The sequence below is a fragment of the Phascolarctos cinereus genome, unplaced genomic scaffold (genome assembly GCF_003287225.1).
Source record: "Phascolarctos cinereus isolate Bilbo 61053 unplaced genomic scaffold, phaCin_HiC Scaffold_5;HRSCAF=322, whole genome shotgun sequence".
Taxonomy (NCBI): domain Eukaryota; kingdom Metazoa; phylum Chordata; class Mammalia; order Diprotodontia; family Phascolarctidae; genus Phascolarctos; species Phascolarctos cinereus.
The window spans coordinates 47,208,152-47,222,895 of record NW_027555958.1 but is presented as its reverse complement, the minus strand read 5'-3'; the positions used below and the strand labels follow the sequence as shown (position 1 = coordinate 47,222,895).

The window sequence follows — 14,744 nt, the reverse complement described above, 5'->3', positions numbered from 1 at the left end:
CCATAACCAACAAGTGGTTTCCATCCTCATCTTCATCCTTGCCCTCATCAACAAGCGTTTCTTACTGCATCCTATGTATCAGACTCGGCGCTCAAGTCAAAGCAGTAATTCTATCTCGCTTCATCTTCACAACCCCCCCAGTGCCTCGCAGGTAGTAGGGATTTAAGAAATGGATGCGCAACTGAATGGAATTTGTCCTGCCAATGGTCCAATAAGATACTGGGACAGGCCACAACACAAGAAATAAGGATTCTAAGACTTCCCCAGGATTAAACAATGAACAAAACTGAAAGAGCTGGGTAATAATATCAGATAATTTTGACTCTAGTGCATGCCACAGAATCCCATGCTCCCTATCCATAAGTACGGGGCCATTGTGGGCCAGGACACTAACAGTGCTGGGAACGGGTGAGTTAATTCTCCTTCTCTACCCCACCCCCACCCCAACTCCCACAACACCAGTTGGGTTACTGTATGTAAGGAAGTGGTAGTACAGACCTGGGACAAGTTGGGTTAACTTTGCCCCCAAGTGAACTAATCTGGGACCCAACTGTGGGCCCTTTGGGCAAAGGGAAAATGTAAAAGTAGTTTTTAGGACTTTGGTGAGTAGCACATGAGAACAAGGGCCACTCCTCATCTACTACTTTTGCCAGTGGTTTTTATTTTTTATCTTCCTAAACCGCTGTTTTTTGAGGGGCAATCGGCTTAAGTGACTTGCCCAGGGTCACCCAGCTAGTTAGTCTAGTCTGAGGCTGGATTTGAACTCAGGTCCTCCTGACTCCAGGGTCAGTGTGCTATCCAATGCACCATTTAGCTGCCCCCCAAATGGCTTCTTAACTGCCTTGAGAACTGCTTCTGAGAGTACTGGAATACGATTTCAGTAAAAGGTCGTTATTTGAACTCTCAGGCTCTGAGTGGTCCTTTTACCAGACGCACAATACTGACATGGACAAGGGTAAACAAAACTCTCTCCATCAAGGTCTTCTCAACATATATATTCTATGGTCTCAAATCTCCCAGGAGTTCATGTAATGCCAAGTTTCTGTGGTAATATATACCCCACCTAGTCCTTCCCACAAAGACAGCTGGCAATCATACTTCTCCTTCCTGGTCAATGCACCACACTAGCAGCTCCTTCTTCTCTGCTTAATAGCTAACAATAACAATGATAATAATGATAATAATAATAATAACAATAACAATGATAACTAGCAATGATTTGGTGCTAAACACTTTGCAATCATCTTAGTTTATCCTCACAACCAATCTAGCGGGTGGGTGCTCTTACGATCCTCATTTTGCAGCTGAGGAAACTGAGGCAGGCAGTGGGTAAGTGACTTGTCCAGGGTCACACAGCTAAAACTCAGGTCTTTACAACTCCAGGTGCAGCCCTCTATCCACTGCACCACACAGCTATTCGTTCACATAGGTCATGTCGTACAGTAGATTAAATTCTGGGTTTGGGAGCTAGAAAAACCTAGATTCAAATCCTACCTTAGATACCTAACTGGCTGAGGGCAGCTAGGTAGCACAGCAGATAGAGCACTGGCCCCAGAGTCAGGAGGACCTCAGTTCAAATCTGGCCTCAGACACATGATACTTACTAGCTGTGTGACCCTAGGCAAGTCACTTAACCCCAACTGCCTCACAAAAAAACCCAAACCAAAACAAAACCAGATACCTAACTAGTTGCAAGTCACTTAGCCTCAATTTTCTCATCTTTGAAATGAAAAGCAAATGCTGTCATGAAGATCTAAGGATGTTTTTCAAACTTGATATCACCGTACGTAACTACTGGCTCTTCTACCACTGCTGCTACCGCTAATTTCTCTAACCAAAGTCAGGCCAGACACATCTTTCTGCAGAGAAATTCATCTTGGAAAAAGGAAGGGAATTCTGTGCACAGGGATAAAATATGACATGGTTGGGAAAGACTGCTCTGGCTTGGGCCTTCCTAAAGTTCCTTGCTAAAAACGAACTAAACCAAATACAAGGTAAACCCTCAAACTATATTGGGTTTATTTTTCCTGCATTCATTAGCTTTTGCAAAGCCCTGACTAATTAAAAAAAAACATGAAATGCAAATTACTAAATATTAGGATTATCAAGTCTTTGAGCAGATGTTCAGAGGCCCTACAATAAGACCCACTGTCCCTTATGCAGAGAGAGCTACTGCTTCTGGCTACATGCTGTTATTCTGAAATTTCACATCAAGGGACCTGAATTAAAACCAAAGCTCCAGATTCTCGACTAAGTAAAAGGTAATGATGAAAGTTTCTAAGAATCAGAAACTGCTCTGCCATCTTCCTAGCTGGCAGAACATCCCAGACCACTCCTTCATACCTCTTTTCCTTCAGAAAGGAAAAACCATCAGCTCAGCTGCCTATAATCCCAAGAAAAAAAAATTACTGGAAAATGGCAGTTACTGGAAATGAAAACGTTGGTGTGAGAAGTAAAAATAACCTGTAAGCCTCTAGCCCAGTGCCAAGACACACGGTGTGGACTTTTTAATAAATGATGGTTGACTAACTGGAGAAAGAAGAAGGTGAAGTTTGATGGGATGCTAACTCGGACACTGGGGGTCCCTTTGGCAGAAACAGGTGACAGAAAAGTGCCTGAACAAGATTTCCCAATCACTATTTCACCATCTTCACACCCTGTCTCCTGCCAGAAGATATTCCCAAAATGGAGAGGAGGGACTTTAAACAGGTAATGTTTTTCCACAATGTCCTAGACAGATATTTTGGAAAATATCACAAGGTTGGCGAAAGACTGCTGGGGGCTGGGGCTTCCTAACAAATATGAGAGCAGGAAACTGGTATTAAAAAAAAAAAAAGAGAAATTACAAAGCTCTTTAATCTCCATGGGCATCAGAGGCTTTCATACCACACAGAACCATTCTCCCACAGGGCATGGAAGAGATTAGGATATAATCAAGTTCAAGCATCTTACGCTGCTCAGTTACCACAGAGAGATTATAAAACAACCATCAAACCTCCCTAAAGATCAAGTCACATTATTTCTTATATTTTTTTCTTCTTCCATAGGAAATCGTGACCCTATCAAATTCTTTTTAAGCTACATACATCTCATTTAACATGGCAGTACCAACACTGCCATCCTGGTCTGTGTCCCCTTCTGAACTTCCTTCTACTGTTTTCTGTTTGTTTTTGCCTGTTTATTTATTTATTTTCCTTTTCTGTATATTTTTTAAAAATGTTTCATGGATGATGTTTTCTTCCTTTGCTTTTTTCCTCCCATCACTATAACCATCCTTCCTTTAGTAGCCCTCTTCACACTTCCTATCCCCTCAAATGAAAAGTCCTCCCTTGTACCACGCAAGCAGAGCCAAAACTAAGTGTCACATTGGTTACATCTCGCGTACACTCTTCAACACCTTTCTACCAGTGAGGGGGCATGTGGTGGGGAGGGATGTGCTTCGTTGGCATCAGGCTTCTGGAGTCCTGACTCAGCCACTACAGCCATCGAAGCTGAAGTCTTTTGCAATATTGTTGTTGATGTAGTTAGACTGCTCTCCTGCTTCTGTTCACTATCATAAATTTTTTAATTAAAAAATGTTTTGGCTTCTGAAAACCTCCTGTGTCAATGGTAACAGACTAGAAGGGAGATGGCAGAACAAGCTGAAAGTTAGTTCACATGCTGAGGACACCAGGAAGAATTCTAGGGGAAGTCCATCCCCAGGGAAGCCTGGTGAGAAAGTATTAAAAAAGTGTCAGATTTGGAGTCTAAAAGCAGAAATGGATGTCCTTCCAGGAAAGCTGCTAGGCAATTTTTTTTAAAAACTAAGTTTTTATTGATGTCTTCTGATTCTTACATCACAGTTATCCCCAGTATCCCTCCCTCTACTAGGGAATAATTAGGTGGGGACAAGGACTAAGGGATCTTTCAGAGGAAAAAAAATTGTTATGGTTGGGATTTAACATTAGTCCTCTTTGGGCAAGGGGGGGAAGGGGACAGAAAAGATATTATTACCATTGGCAATGTGGCTCTCTCTCTTTTTTCTCCTCCTCTGTCTCTGTCTCTCTATCTCTATTCCCTCCCACACCAGAAACCTTCTCCAATTTTCACTTCTAACAAATGCGTTAATACTCTGATCATCATCTTTAAGAAGGCCTGGTTCATAAGTGCCTAAGCTGGAATCAAAAGTTGAGGTAAAAACATTTAACCTCCAAAAATGAATGAGCAGCTGGACAACACTGGCCCTCAACTCTCTGGCCCTAATTCCAAGACAAGAGAAACAGAACCAGGTTCCCAATTAAGTCAACTCAGTTCATTCAACAAAATACTCCCTGAGGTGTCTCTATGTATAAACCACAGTGGCGGCTGGTGGTGCACAGTCAAGAGCAGAAAGCCTAATTCCTTACTTTGGGGACTCCTGATGCTATAATGGGCAAGGTGAATAGACAGAGGGTGATGGGTAGTATCGCACACACAATGACATCAACACGCACTGTACACAATTACACAATGGCGCCATAATGCACAGAGAGAGAGAGAGAGAGAGAGAGCTGTACGTAGAGTTGGAAAGACTTAAGTTCAAACGTGGCCTCAGACCTTTACTAGTCCTGTGACCTTGGGCAAGTCATTTAACTCTGTTTGTCTCAGTTTCCTCATCTGTAAAGTGGGGCTAGCATCCCCACTCCCCAGGGTTGTCATGAGGATCAAAGGAGATAATATTTCTAAAGTGCTTTGCCAACTTAAAAGTACTATATAAATGCTAGCTCATAGCAATCATTATTATGGAAAGAAGTAAAATGGTACCTAGCCTACATTAACAAAATTCATTCTATTTCTCCCCAAATCCAACCTTCTTCCAAACTTCCCAGTTTCTTTTGATAGCACTGTACTCCTTCTGGCTTCTCAGCTCCACAAACTCATCAAGATCCTCAAAACTCCTTATTCTCCCTCACTCTCTACATCCAGTCATGTTGCCAAATCCTGTCTTTTCCAACATGGCTTACCTCCATCTTACTTACTTAAGTCACTTAATTCAGGCCTTCATCCCTTTTTTCCAGGTTTAATGCAATGGCCCCCTAATTGGTCTCCCTAAGTCTTTCCCACAATAGAAAATAAAATAAATAATAAAAATTATTCATATTTGCCTGGAATACAGCTTAATAAATGTTTGTTGATCAACAGATTGATTCTCTGAAATCCTACAAAAGTTTACTGTTCATACAATGCATTTAGACAATTGGATACTATCTCATATCATTACCTGATTCATAAATGTTGATAAATATTTCCTAAACAAGACAATAACCTGTTAGAGGCCAGGGATAATGTCTCTAATATATTCTCTTGTTTCACCTACCCTCATCCCCACAGTACTCAGTAAATGGTGAGTGCTTGATCAGCATCTACTCAAAAATATTATTTGAAATATCTCCCTGTAGCTGAGAAAGGTCAACATCTTGAGTCTGGGGCGTGGAAATGTACCCTACAATAATAAGCTGAGTAAGTAAGAGCTGAGAGGGTTTCAGCCACAGACCACAAAGTGGCTTTTCAGCGGCTCAGTGGAAATTGTTGAAGGTCATATGTCAATCACTGGCCTCCTCGGAAACATTCCTGGTGCCACTGCCAGTGCCCTTCTGGTCTCAGCCCACCTACGGCACATTCCACTTACCTGTCCACTGCGGAGGACAGCGACAATTGTAAGTATTAACCCCATCGACACAAACTCCGCCATTCTGACAATTGTGGTTGGGACAGTCATCAATATTCTTCTCACAAGTGTTTCCTTCAAAACCTGATACAAGAGGAACAGTAACAAAAATAGGTCAGTAATTCACACAGGGAAAAGGTGATCTGCCATAGGTTCTGATCCAAACTTGGTCAGCCAGCAGGTTCTGCTCAGGTTCCTCAACTGTAAGAAAAGGAGGTTGGTCTACATAATCCGCCTATGGACTCTTTAAGCTCTAAGTCTATGCTCAGACAAAAGAACATCAATCAGAAACCTCTCCCCCCCACTCTTTCTTCTATAGAGCAAACATTACATACTGTACCTAGAATAATTCCCTCATGGTGATCCCTCCCCTCCAAGGCTGCAAAGTTCCACTAGAACATCCACTGATTCCCATTTTACTTGCACAGGATAAAATCCTGGTGAGAAGGTGAACTTTTCCTGCTACTAGGACATCACTGGTAGTATTTTAAAAACATACCCATCAAATTCTTTCTTCATGTCAGTCACTCGGGTTGGGAAAGAGAAGGGAGAGAAGGAGGTAAGACAATAGAGCTGTCGTAATTAAATTCTTTTTTATTAGAATACACAAGGATATCCTTATGTCCATTAAGTGTACCAATATTCTAAATTCATTTCTCCCCCTAAACTACTCTTTATCTCCTCTCTATTTTGTTCTTTGCTTTAGCACAGAAGATCATGCCCACCTTCCTCTTAATAACTGCTCTATCCATTGACTGCTTCTAGTGGTCCCGTTGTGGGTTTGCTCCTCTCCTGCCTATTTCTGGCACTGAAATTTGGGTCCCCCTTGACTGATGTAATCCAAAGCCACCAAAGCTTCAAGATCAATAGCTCACCAACTTCTAAGACAAAATCCACCACGCATCAGTCATTACATTTGGCCTCCCAAGTCACCCCTTGTACTTTCTTTCCTCCTCTAGCTCCATCACAAGCTCTTCCTATGAATTCTACATCTATGCTACTCCACCCTAGGCCCAGCGAGTTTGTTTGTTTTATTTTGTTTTGTTTTGTTTTGTTTTTTAGCAGCAACCACACAAAATAACACTGGCCAGATAATTTGGGTGGAGACGAAAAGAAATCACTCTCTGCGAAACTAAGTATTTAAATGAAACTGGAAATTATGACTCAACAGAATGATGTTCCTTTAGGAACACCATAATGATGATATTACTAAGTATGACCAAGACTACTAGATTATTTTTTGGGCTCCCAATTTTTTTTAATGATCTCATATATAACTGTATGGAATGCATGACCACATTTATTCTATTCAAAGATATGAATGCTATAAAGGGGACCACAGTCCTTTAGACAGGTGAAAAGTCTCTTGTACTATTCCACATTTAAAAGTAATCATTAGAAACATGGATCTATGAACCAGCGGAGCATTGAGTTTTGTGACATTTTTCCAGAAGGGGCAATGAGTTTGTCCAGTCCTGGGGTTTACACTGAGCTACTGCCTGGTCAATGATACACAGAGCTGACCAACTACTACAGGGCTGTTTCTCTGGCCAATGGTGAGAAACTAGATAATAAATCTTGATAGGAAGTCAAACTTGTGACTTCCATCTAGCAATAAAAATAACAACACTAACAACTGACCTTTGGCCTTAGGGTTTGTAAAGCATTTTCACACAAGTGTTCTAAACCAGCACTGGACTTAAGAGTTAGATAGAATCTGGGTTAGAATCCCACCTTTGTGGGATTCTATATGACAACAGGCAATTCAACTGACCTCTAGGCCTCATTTTGTTCATCTGTAAAGAGGGTTGAGCCAGATTTCTGAGGTCCTTTCCAGCTCAATTCTTCCAGTCACTAGAAAACTTCCTCCACTATACTACAGTTGCATTAACAACCTGAAAAACTTACAATCCAAAGCAATATTCAATACAACCTACTATATTTATACTACTATACCATTTATACTACTATACCACTCCTACATTTATACTACTACATTTAGAAGTAGGCGGCTCAATCCTACATTAATTTACTGCCTTTTACAAGGTCTTATCTAGAATCATAGAATTTTAGATCTGGAAGGAATCTTAGCAATCACTCAGCTTCACTCCTACTTTTGTTTGGGGGGGATCCAAATCTGTGACTTCATTTGGTGTGGGGAACTCCTGGGTATGGGAAGTCCCTCCACTGTTACAGACTGGCATCTCACTTGTAATCTGGAGTCTTAGAGAATGGCATGTAGCACAAGTATATGTCAGAAGAATGACTAGAACTCAAGACTGAGTGACGTCGAAGGCTGCTCTCCCGTCCACTAGGGCCATGTCACTTCCCCCTTCTACATTTTACAGATGACACATTTCCAGACGTGGAGGTTAGAGGGTTGAGAAATAGCTGGGTGTGTCAGGTTCACTGGGAGGATCACACTGGCACAGTAGCAGGACCATACAAACTTAAGCCAATTTAAATCCTTAAAAGGACAAGTAAGGAGAAATAACTTCAGGGGCATGGTTCAAAATCCTACTGTCACAGTACCATGGGCAGGATTGCTTAGTGATGATAGCAGGAGGAAGGAAGAAGGTTATAGGGAAGAGTGAGGCAGAAAACTCTTCTGGACCCATAATTCCAAAAATTAGCACATCCCTCTGAGAAGCCACTGCACCTTCTTTCTCGAGTCTGGTGGATGTGTATCTGTGGAATGAGTTAGTAGAAAAAAGAGAGGTTACCCAGTTGAACTTCCCTAAAGGGTCTCTTATAGGCAAAGCTGACAGAATTCTGAAGGTTGGGAGTGAAAGGCCTCAAGGAATAAGCAAACCTACAATGTGAAAACTAGAGAACCAGTACACAAAACAGACTAACAAAACCTAAATTACAGGTTCATGGGATTTAGCCTTTCTGATGGCTCCTCCTTGTTACTACTGTTTTTCCTTCTTAGCTAGCTCTCATTATATTTCTATCTACTGGATCCACTTTTCTAGAAATTCACAAAACAACAATGGATGTGAAAGTAATCCTGGTATGTATAGCTGGAAATGTATTTTCTTCCTAACTTTCAATTCCGTGGCCAGGATTTTGAGGTACATCAGGTAAGCAGGCCTTGCCTTCCAGACCCAAGGACCATCCTCAGTAGTACTGTGACTCCCATGGCACCTGAGCCCAAAGCCAGAGGGGTTTGCCAAAGCAGGGTGCCATGGCCAGGGAGGCAGTCACTCACCTCGGAGTATGTCAAAACTCAGAGAATGTAAAAACTAAAACCAAATAACTCTTAATCCTAGCAGAAACAGAGCAGACACAAAACCCACAAAATGTGCTGTGTCCTCATTTTAACGGCCAAGGGATAATAAATAATCATCAGTGTGCTAAGTGCAAAGACAGTTACTAGGGATAAGGGGGAAGGCCCATCCACTAGGTTCCTATTTAGAAAAAGACATGAGAAAGAAGAGAAATGAAGGGGTGTGGGAGAAGGAGGGGGAAAACATACTGAATGACACCCAATCCAACTGTCAACTCTCAAGAGACAGCCAATAGATTTAAAAACAGCCCAACGTTTTGTGATGACTTGTGTTGCTTTATTAAAATGCACACCTACACACAAAACCACCCTTACCCAGTTCTTCCTCCAGCTGGCCCCGACCCAATAACATTGGGAGTTGATGATTTGATAATTTTCGTTAGTGTTCTACTGTGTTCTTATGACAAACCTTCTTTGGCTGGGGGCCACTCCTCAGTACACATACATACAGGCTTCTGCTAAGGAGTTTACATAATGTTCACTCATGAAAGGTCTGAAATGTTCACAGCTGCTGATCCATGAGAAGAGAGGGGCCTTTACCTGCTGGAGCAGATTCTACTTTTCTGCCCCACAGAGATCTTTCTATTCCCCCTCTTCTTGGAGTCTTCAAAGGCTGCATTTTACGCTAAAGAAAAAAAAACCCTGAATTTTTACAAACATGCGTGATGTCTCTCCCCTCCCACCCCAGGAAATATTTCTCTAATGAAATCGGCATGGTGTAGGGGAATGGGCTCTGGATTCAGAGTCAGAGGATCCAGATTTAGATCCCACATTTGACGTTTATTGCCTGTGTGACCCTGACCTGAGGTCAAGTCAATTAACCCCTGTGTGTCTCCATTTCCTCATCAGTAAAATGAAGAAATTGGAGTACAAGAGCTCCAAGATCTCTTCCAGCTCTAAGATCCATGAGCCAAGTGCAATGGTGGCCTTTATTTTTTACCAGAAAAGTGGCAGGAGGAAGCACCATCAAATCAGTTATAATTGGTTTGCATATTGGTATCATCAGACCAGAAGATCATACACCCAATGCTAGAAAAGACCTTTAAACCAGTCAACGGACGTGTATTAAATGGTTACTGCATGCCAGCCACTGTGCTAAGAAGCCACTTCACTGAAAACCCTTCATTCACAGGCAAGGAGACCCACAAAGGGAAAGCAAACCTGCCTGAGGTCCACGGCAGAGCTGGGATTCAAAATTAGGTACAGTCTTTCCATTTCACACCATTTCTTCCCCAAGACTACATATGGACGGAGTGGGCAATCCAGACAAGTGTGGGGAGTAGTTCACTACTCGGGGAACCGAGCAGCCCTCAGTTGGATGCTCTCTAGCAGAACAAGTCATTTCACCTTCTGACGACTCAGTTTCCCCATCTTTAAGTGTGATGATTAGCACATAAAGAAGAGTACTTATACTTTGTAGATAATGCCTTTTAACGTGTTTCTTTTTAAAAGCCATCCCAACTCTACTTCTTTAGGGAAGGAAATGGTGCTGAATGATTGGAGGGGCCTTCTCAAAGCATTCCACCATCAGGAAGCCTTCCCTGACTAAGAGTTATTTTCCAACCCCACCCATACATTCCTAGACATATGAACTGTGAACTCCAAAGTCTTAAATTGTGCAAAAATATAATTATTTACAGGTTTTTCCTGCATCATCTTTTGGTTTGCAGCAGACCAGGGCATCCTAGTTTAAGTCACAGGCTCCTACAAGATGGGGACCAGGAGGATTTAATTTTTTTCCCTTTTTTTTCTTTTAACTGCAGGGCCCAGCTAGTTCCATGAGGCAGTGGGTACTCCATATGCACTAATGACAGAAGCATTTTGTTTCTCTGACAATGGCCAACTAGGTGGTGCAGTGGATAGGGCGCAAGGCCTGGAGTCAGAAAGATCTGAGTTCAAATCCAGCCTCAGACACTTAGTAACTGTGTAACCCTGGGCAAGTCACTTAACCCAGTTTGCCTCAGTTTCCTCATCTGTAAAATGAGCTGAAGAAGGAAATGGCAAACCAGTCCATTATGCTTGCCAATAAAATCCCAAATGGGGTCACAAAGAGCTGGACATGACTGAAACAAGAAACTTTTCTTTTCCCCGAACAATTCAAAAGGAACTGACATTTCTCTGAAGCTCAAAACACTCTGAGGCAGTTCAGATCTATCATTTCTTCTCTAATTCCCTATCTTTTTTACTTCACCAATGAGGATAAATGACTTGCTTGAAATGGTAAGCAGAGAGTCAGGAAGAAAAATTTTGTCTCCTTATTCCTTGACCTAGCGTGACATAATGAATCCTTGGAATTAGATGACCTGGGTTTGAGGCCTAATATTATAATTATTATTTTATTATTAATTAAATTATATTATTTATTATATATAATATGATAATATAATAGCCAATTATTATATTAATAATATTGATAATACTAATAGCAGCTGGCATTATATAGCCCCTACTACGTACCAGGCGCTGTGCTAAGCATTTCACAAATAATATCTCATTTGGTCTATTTATACAGTTTATAGTTGAAGAAACTGTGGTAGATAGAGGTTAAGCATCTTGCCCAAGGTCATATGGACAATAAGTGTCTGAAGCAGGATTTGAACTCAGGGTCTTCCTGACTCCAGGCCCAGAGCTCTATCCCACTGCTCCACTACTTCTACCATCTATCTCCATGAGTAAGTGAACATCTCAGAGCCTCAGATTCACTACAAATCAAGGCTAAAAATACTTGTACTGCCAACTTTGTAGGGTGGTTATGAGAAGCAACTGAGATACAGTAATTAAAAGAAAGCACTATATATATGTGTGTGTGTTATTATTATTATCATTATTATTATTGTTACGAATAGGCCAGCCATCTCTTCTCTCGCTGAACGCTGAGTGATTTCCTTTTTTCCTGGAGAATCTATTATTCTGGTTTGACAGATCCCTTCCTGTACACACTCTCAGAATTCCCTAAGGTCCTTATCCTCACTGATGGATAACAATGCAGAGAATTTCAGTGAATAATCACTCTCTCCTAGCTAAAAAAACTTCCTTTATTGACTTCTCTGATTTCCTGTCATTGTCTCACTGCCAAGTCAACTCCCTGGTTCTAGGCAACTGTTAAAAGGCATTTTCTACAAAGTGAAGGAGCTTTCCCCCCCGAAGGTTTATACAACATCATACCAAACTCAATCATTAGGCCCTTTTGCCTTCTGATATATCCAAATGCCAGGACATATGGAAAAGTGAAATGTTCACATTCAGATTACTTCCTTAACTCTTAAAATACTAACAAATGAAGGGCCCGAAGCCTAAAGATTTCCTTTAAATGATCTTTTCCACAAGCATGATGCTCATTGAAAGACTGTGTGGGATTGTGGAAAGACAGCTGGCCCCAGGAAACTGGGTTCAAATACAGCCTCAGGGACTGACTGGCTGGCACACATAGGTGCTTAATAAATCCTTGTTGACTGACTAATGAGTCGTAAGATGGTGTGACCATGGGGTCAAGTCACTCAACCCTCAAAAGCCTCCATTTTGTTCTCTGTAGAACACGACAGCCCATCTGGAAGGCTTATTATTATTATGAGGAAATCACTTTGCATACTTTAGGATGCTTTATTAAGGTGAGTTCAGAAGACCACATATTTAGGTTATAAAGGACCTCAAGTCCCATCCTCATATTACAGAAAAATAAACTGAGATGCAGAGAGGTTAAGTGAGTTGTCCACCAGGGTCACAAAGCTAGTAAGAGTCTGAGTCAGGATCTGAACCCTGATCTTCTTGAGTCCAAGTTCAGTGACAATCTACTATGCCACATTGCCTGCTTTTATGATTTATTGTAATGTCATTATGAATAGTGTGTTGTTCAGTTGTTTTTCGGTTTTCAGTGTCTGACTCTTTGTGACTCCAGTTGGGATAGTCTTGGAAAAAATACTGGAGTGGTTTGCCATTTCCTTCTCCAGCTCATTTTACAGATGAGGCAAACAGGGTTAAGTGACTTGCCCAGGGTCACACAGCTAGTAAGAATTATCTAAGGCCAGATTTGAACTCAGGAAGATGAGTCTTCTTCAGTCCAGGCCTGGCGCTCTGTCCACTGTGCCACTCAGCTGTCCCTCTTAATAGTGTGCTAGCACACATTAATGATTCATTAACATTTATTCAGAGCCCAGAGTGAATACATTCCCTGCCTTTTGAATGTAGGAAAATTGAAGACAAAAACAGATTAAGCTCTAAAATAGCATGTAATAATTATTTGGATGGTTTTCAGGTGAGCATAAATCCATAGTCATTCAGCCTAAATTGAAATATATTTTCAAAACCTGTGGCTTTCAAATGAAAAACAAACTGTCTTCCTTTCCATGCACTTCTGAGGGTAAAGCGTATTTACAGAATCTAAGTGTTTCCAACTCCCTCTGGAAAGCAGGGGAGAGAACTTTTTTTTTTTGAGGCAATTCTGCTTACTTCACAGATTTTCCTCCCCTGCAGTTTTCTTTCTTTTGTTGTTTTTTTTTTGTATTACTAAGACACTTGTATAAAAACAGGATTGTTGTTGCTTAGCAATTCATCTGTTCCAGCTGCTTATTCTCCAGCCCCAGTTAAAATCCTCTCCTTCTGACACTCTAATTATTCAAACAAGGTTCCTTCAAAGCTTATTTCTTTCTGCTTTCCTATGGGACATCAAGACCCCCGACCTCCTTACACACGTAGTTGTATACGCTGTATACCTAACTGCAACTTCTTAAATCTTAGGAATGGGTAGAGTGTGTACGTTGTCTATGTATATAAATGTACAGTGGGAAGGTCAACAGGTTCTGTCAATAAATAGATGTGTCTAATTTTCAATGCTGCCTTCAGATGTATCCTTAACTCTTTTCCCATGCCTGCCCCTTTCCCTTTCCCCAACTTTCCCTTTAAAAGATGCAATAAAAAAATATACTACTCACCCATCACCATAAATACTGACATGGTAAATTATCCTGTGTTGATTTATCCACCATAAAGTGTCCATAAAAGTCCTTTCCTCCCCCCTCCTCTGCTATCCCACCACGGTAACATCATTAATCATAATCTTTATACTTCCCCTTTTCCATGACAGAAGGCTCCTTCCCTGATATGAGCTGAGCCCCACCCAATCCCACCCTCAGCTGATATCTCCCCAGACCCAGGGGGTTCTAACAGCTCCTTACCTGGCAGGCAGTTGCATTCGAAGGTAAAGTCACCAGTCTGTCGGCAAGTCCCTCCATTCACACATGGTGAAGGTGCACATGGCACGTAGGGACTGTCACAGTGCTGCCCAGTGAAACCCTGTGAGCACTGGCACTGGTAAGAGCCCGGCAGGTTGAGGCATGTGCCACCATGTTGGCAGCGTCCAGGCATGTCACATTCATTCACGTCAGTGTCACATCTCTGTCCTGTGTAGCCCGCTGGGCAGCTACAGGAGAACTGGTTGGCTATCGTGGTACATGTGCTCCCATTTGCACATGGCTGAGACAAGCAGGCATCTATCCACTGGCAGTGCTTTCCTGTGGGAAGGATGGTCACACTCAGCAATCTGACAAAAATGGGGCTCCAGGCACACAATCCCCAGCTCCATTCTCAATAACAACATACCCTGTTAGCTTACAAAGGCATGCACCAAATTCCTAAACCAGCAGGTATCAAAAGCACCTTTGGAAACCTAGCCAAGATTTACAGAGAGCCTACTGTGCAACTTTTCTGATAGCATCCCCAAATGCCTCCTTAAACACAAGTGTTCCATAGTACCCAGACCATCCCAGCAGACTG

At 41.8% G+C, this 14,744-nt stretch overlaps 1 protein-coding gene across 1 annotated transcript in view; it reads right to left on the bottom strand.

Annotated features, from left to right (window-relative positions):
- NOTCH2 (notch receptor 2) overlaps positions 1-14,744 on the bottom strand; it is a 182,785-nt gene that overhangs the window by 74,026 nt on the left and 94,015 nt on the right. Inside the window, 2 exon segments of the mRNA XM_021003323.2 lie at positions 5,648-5,770; positions 14,147-14,482. Of these exon segments, the coding sequence (XP_020858982.1) occupies positions 5,648-5,770; positions 14,147-14,482 (459 nt within the window).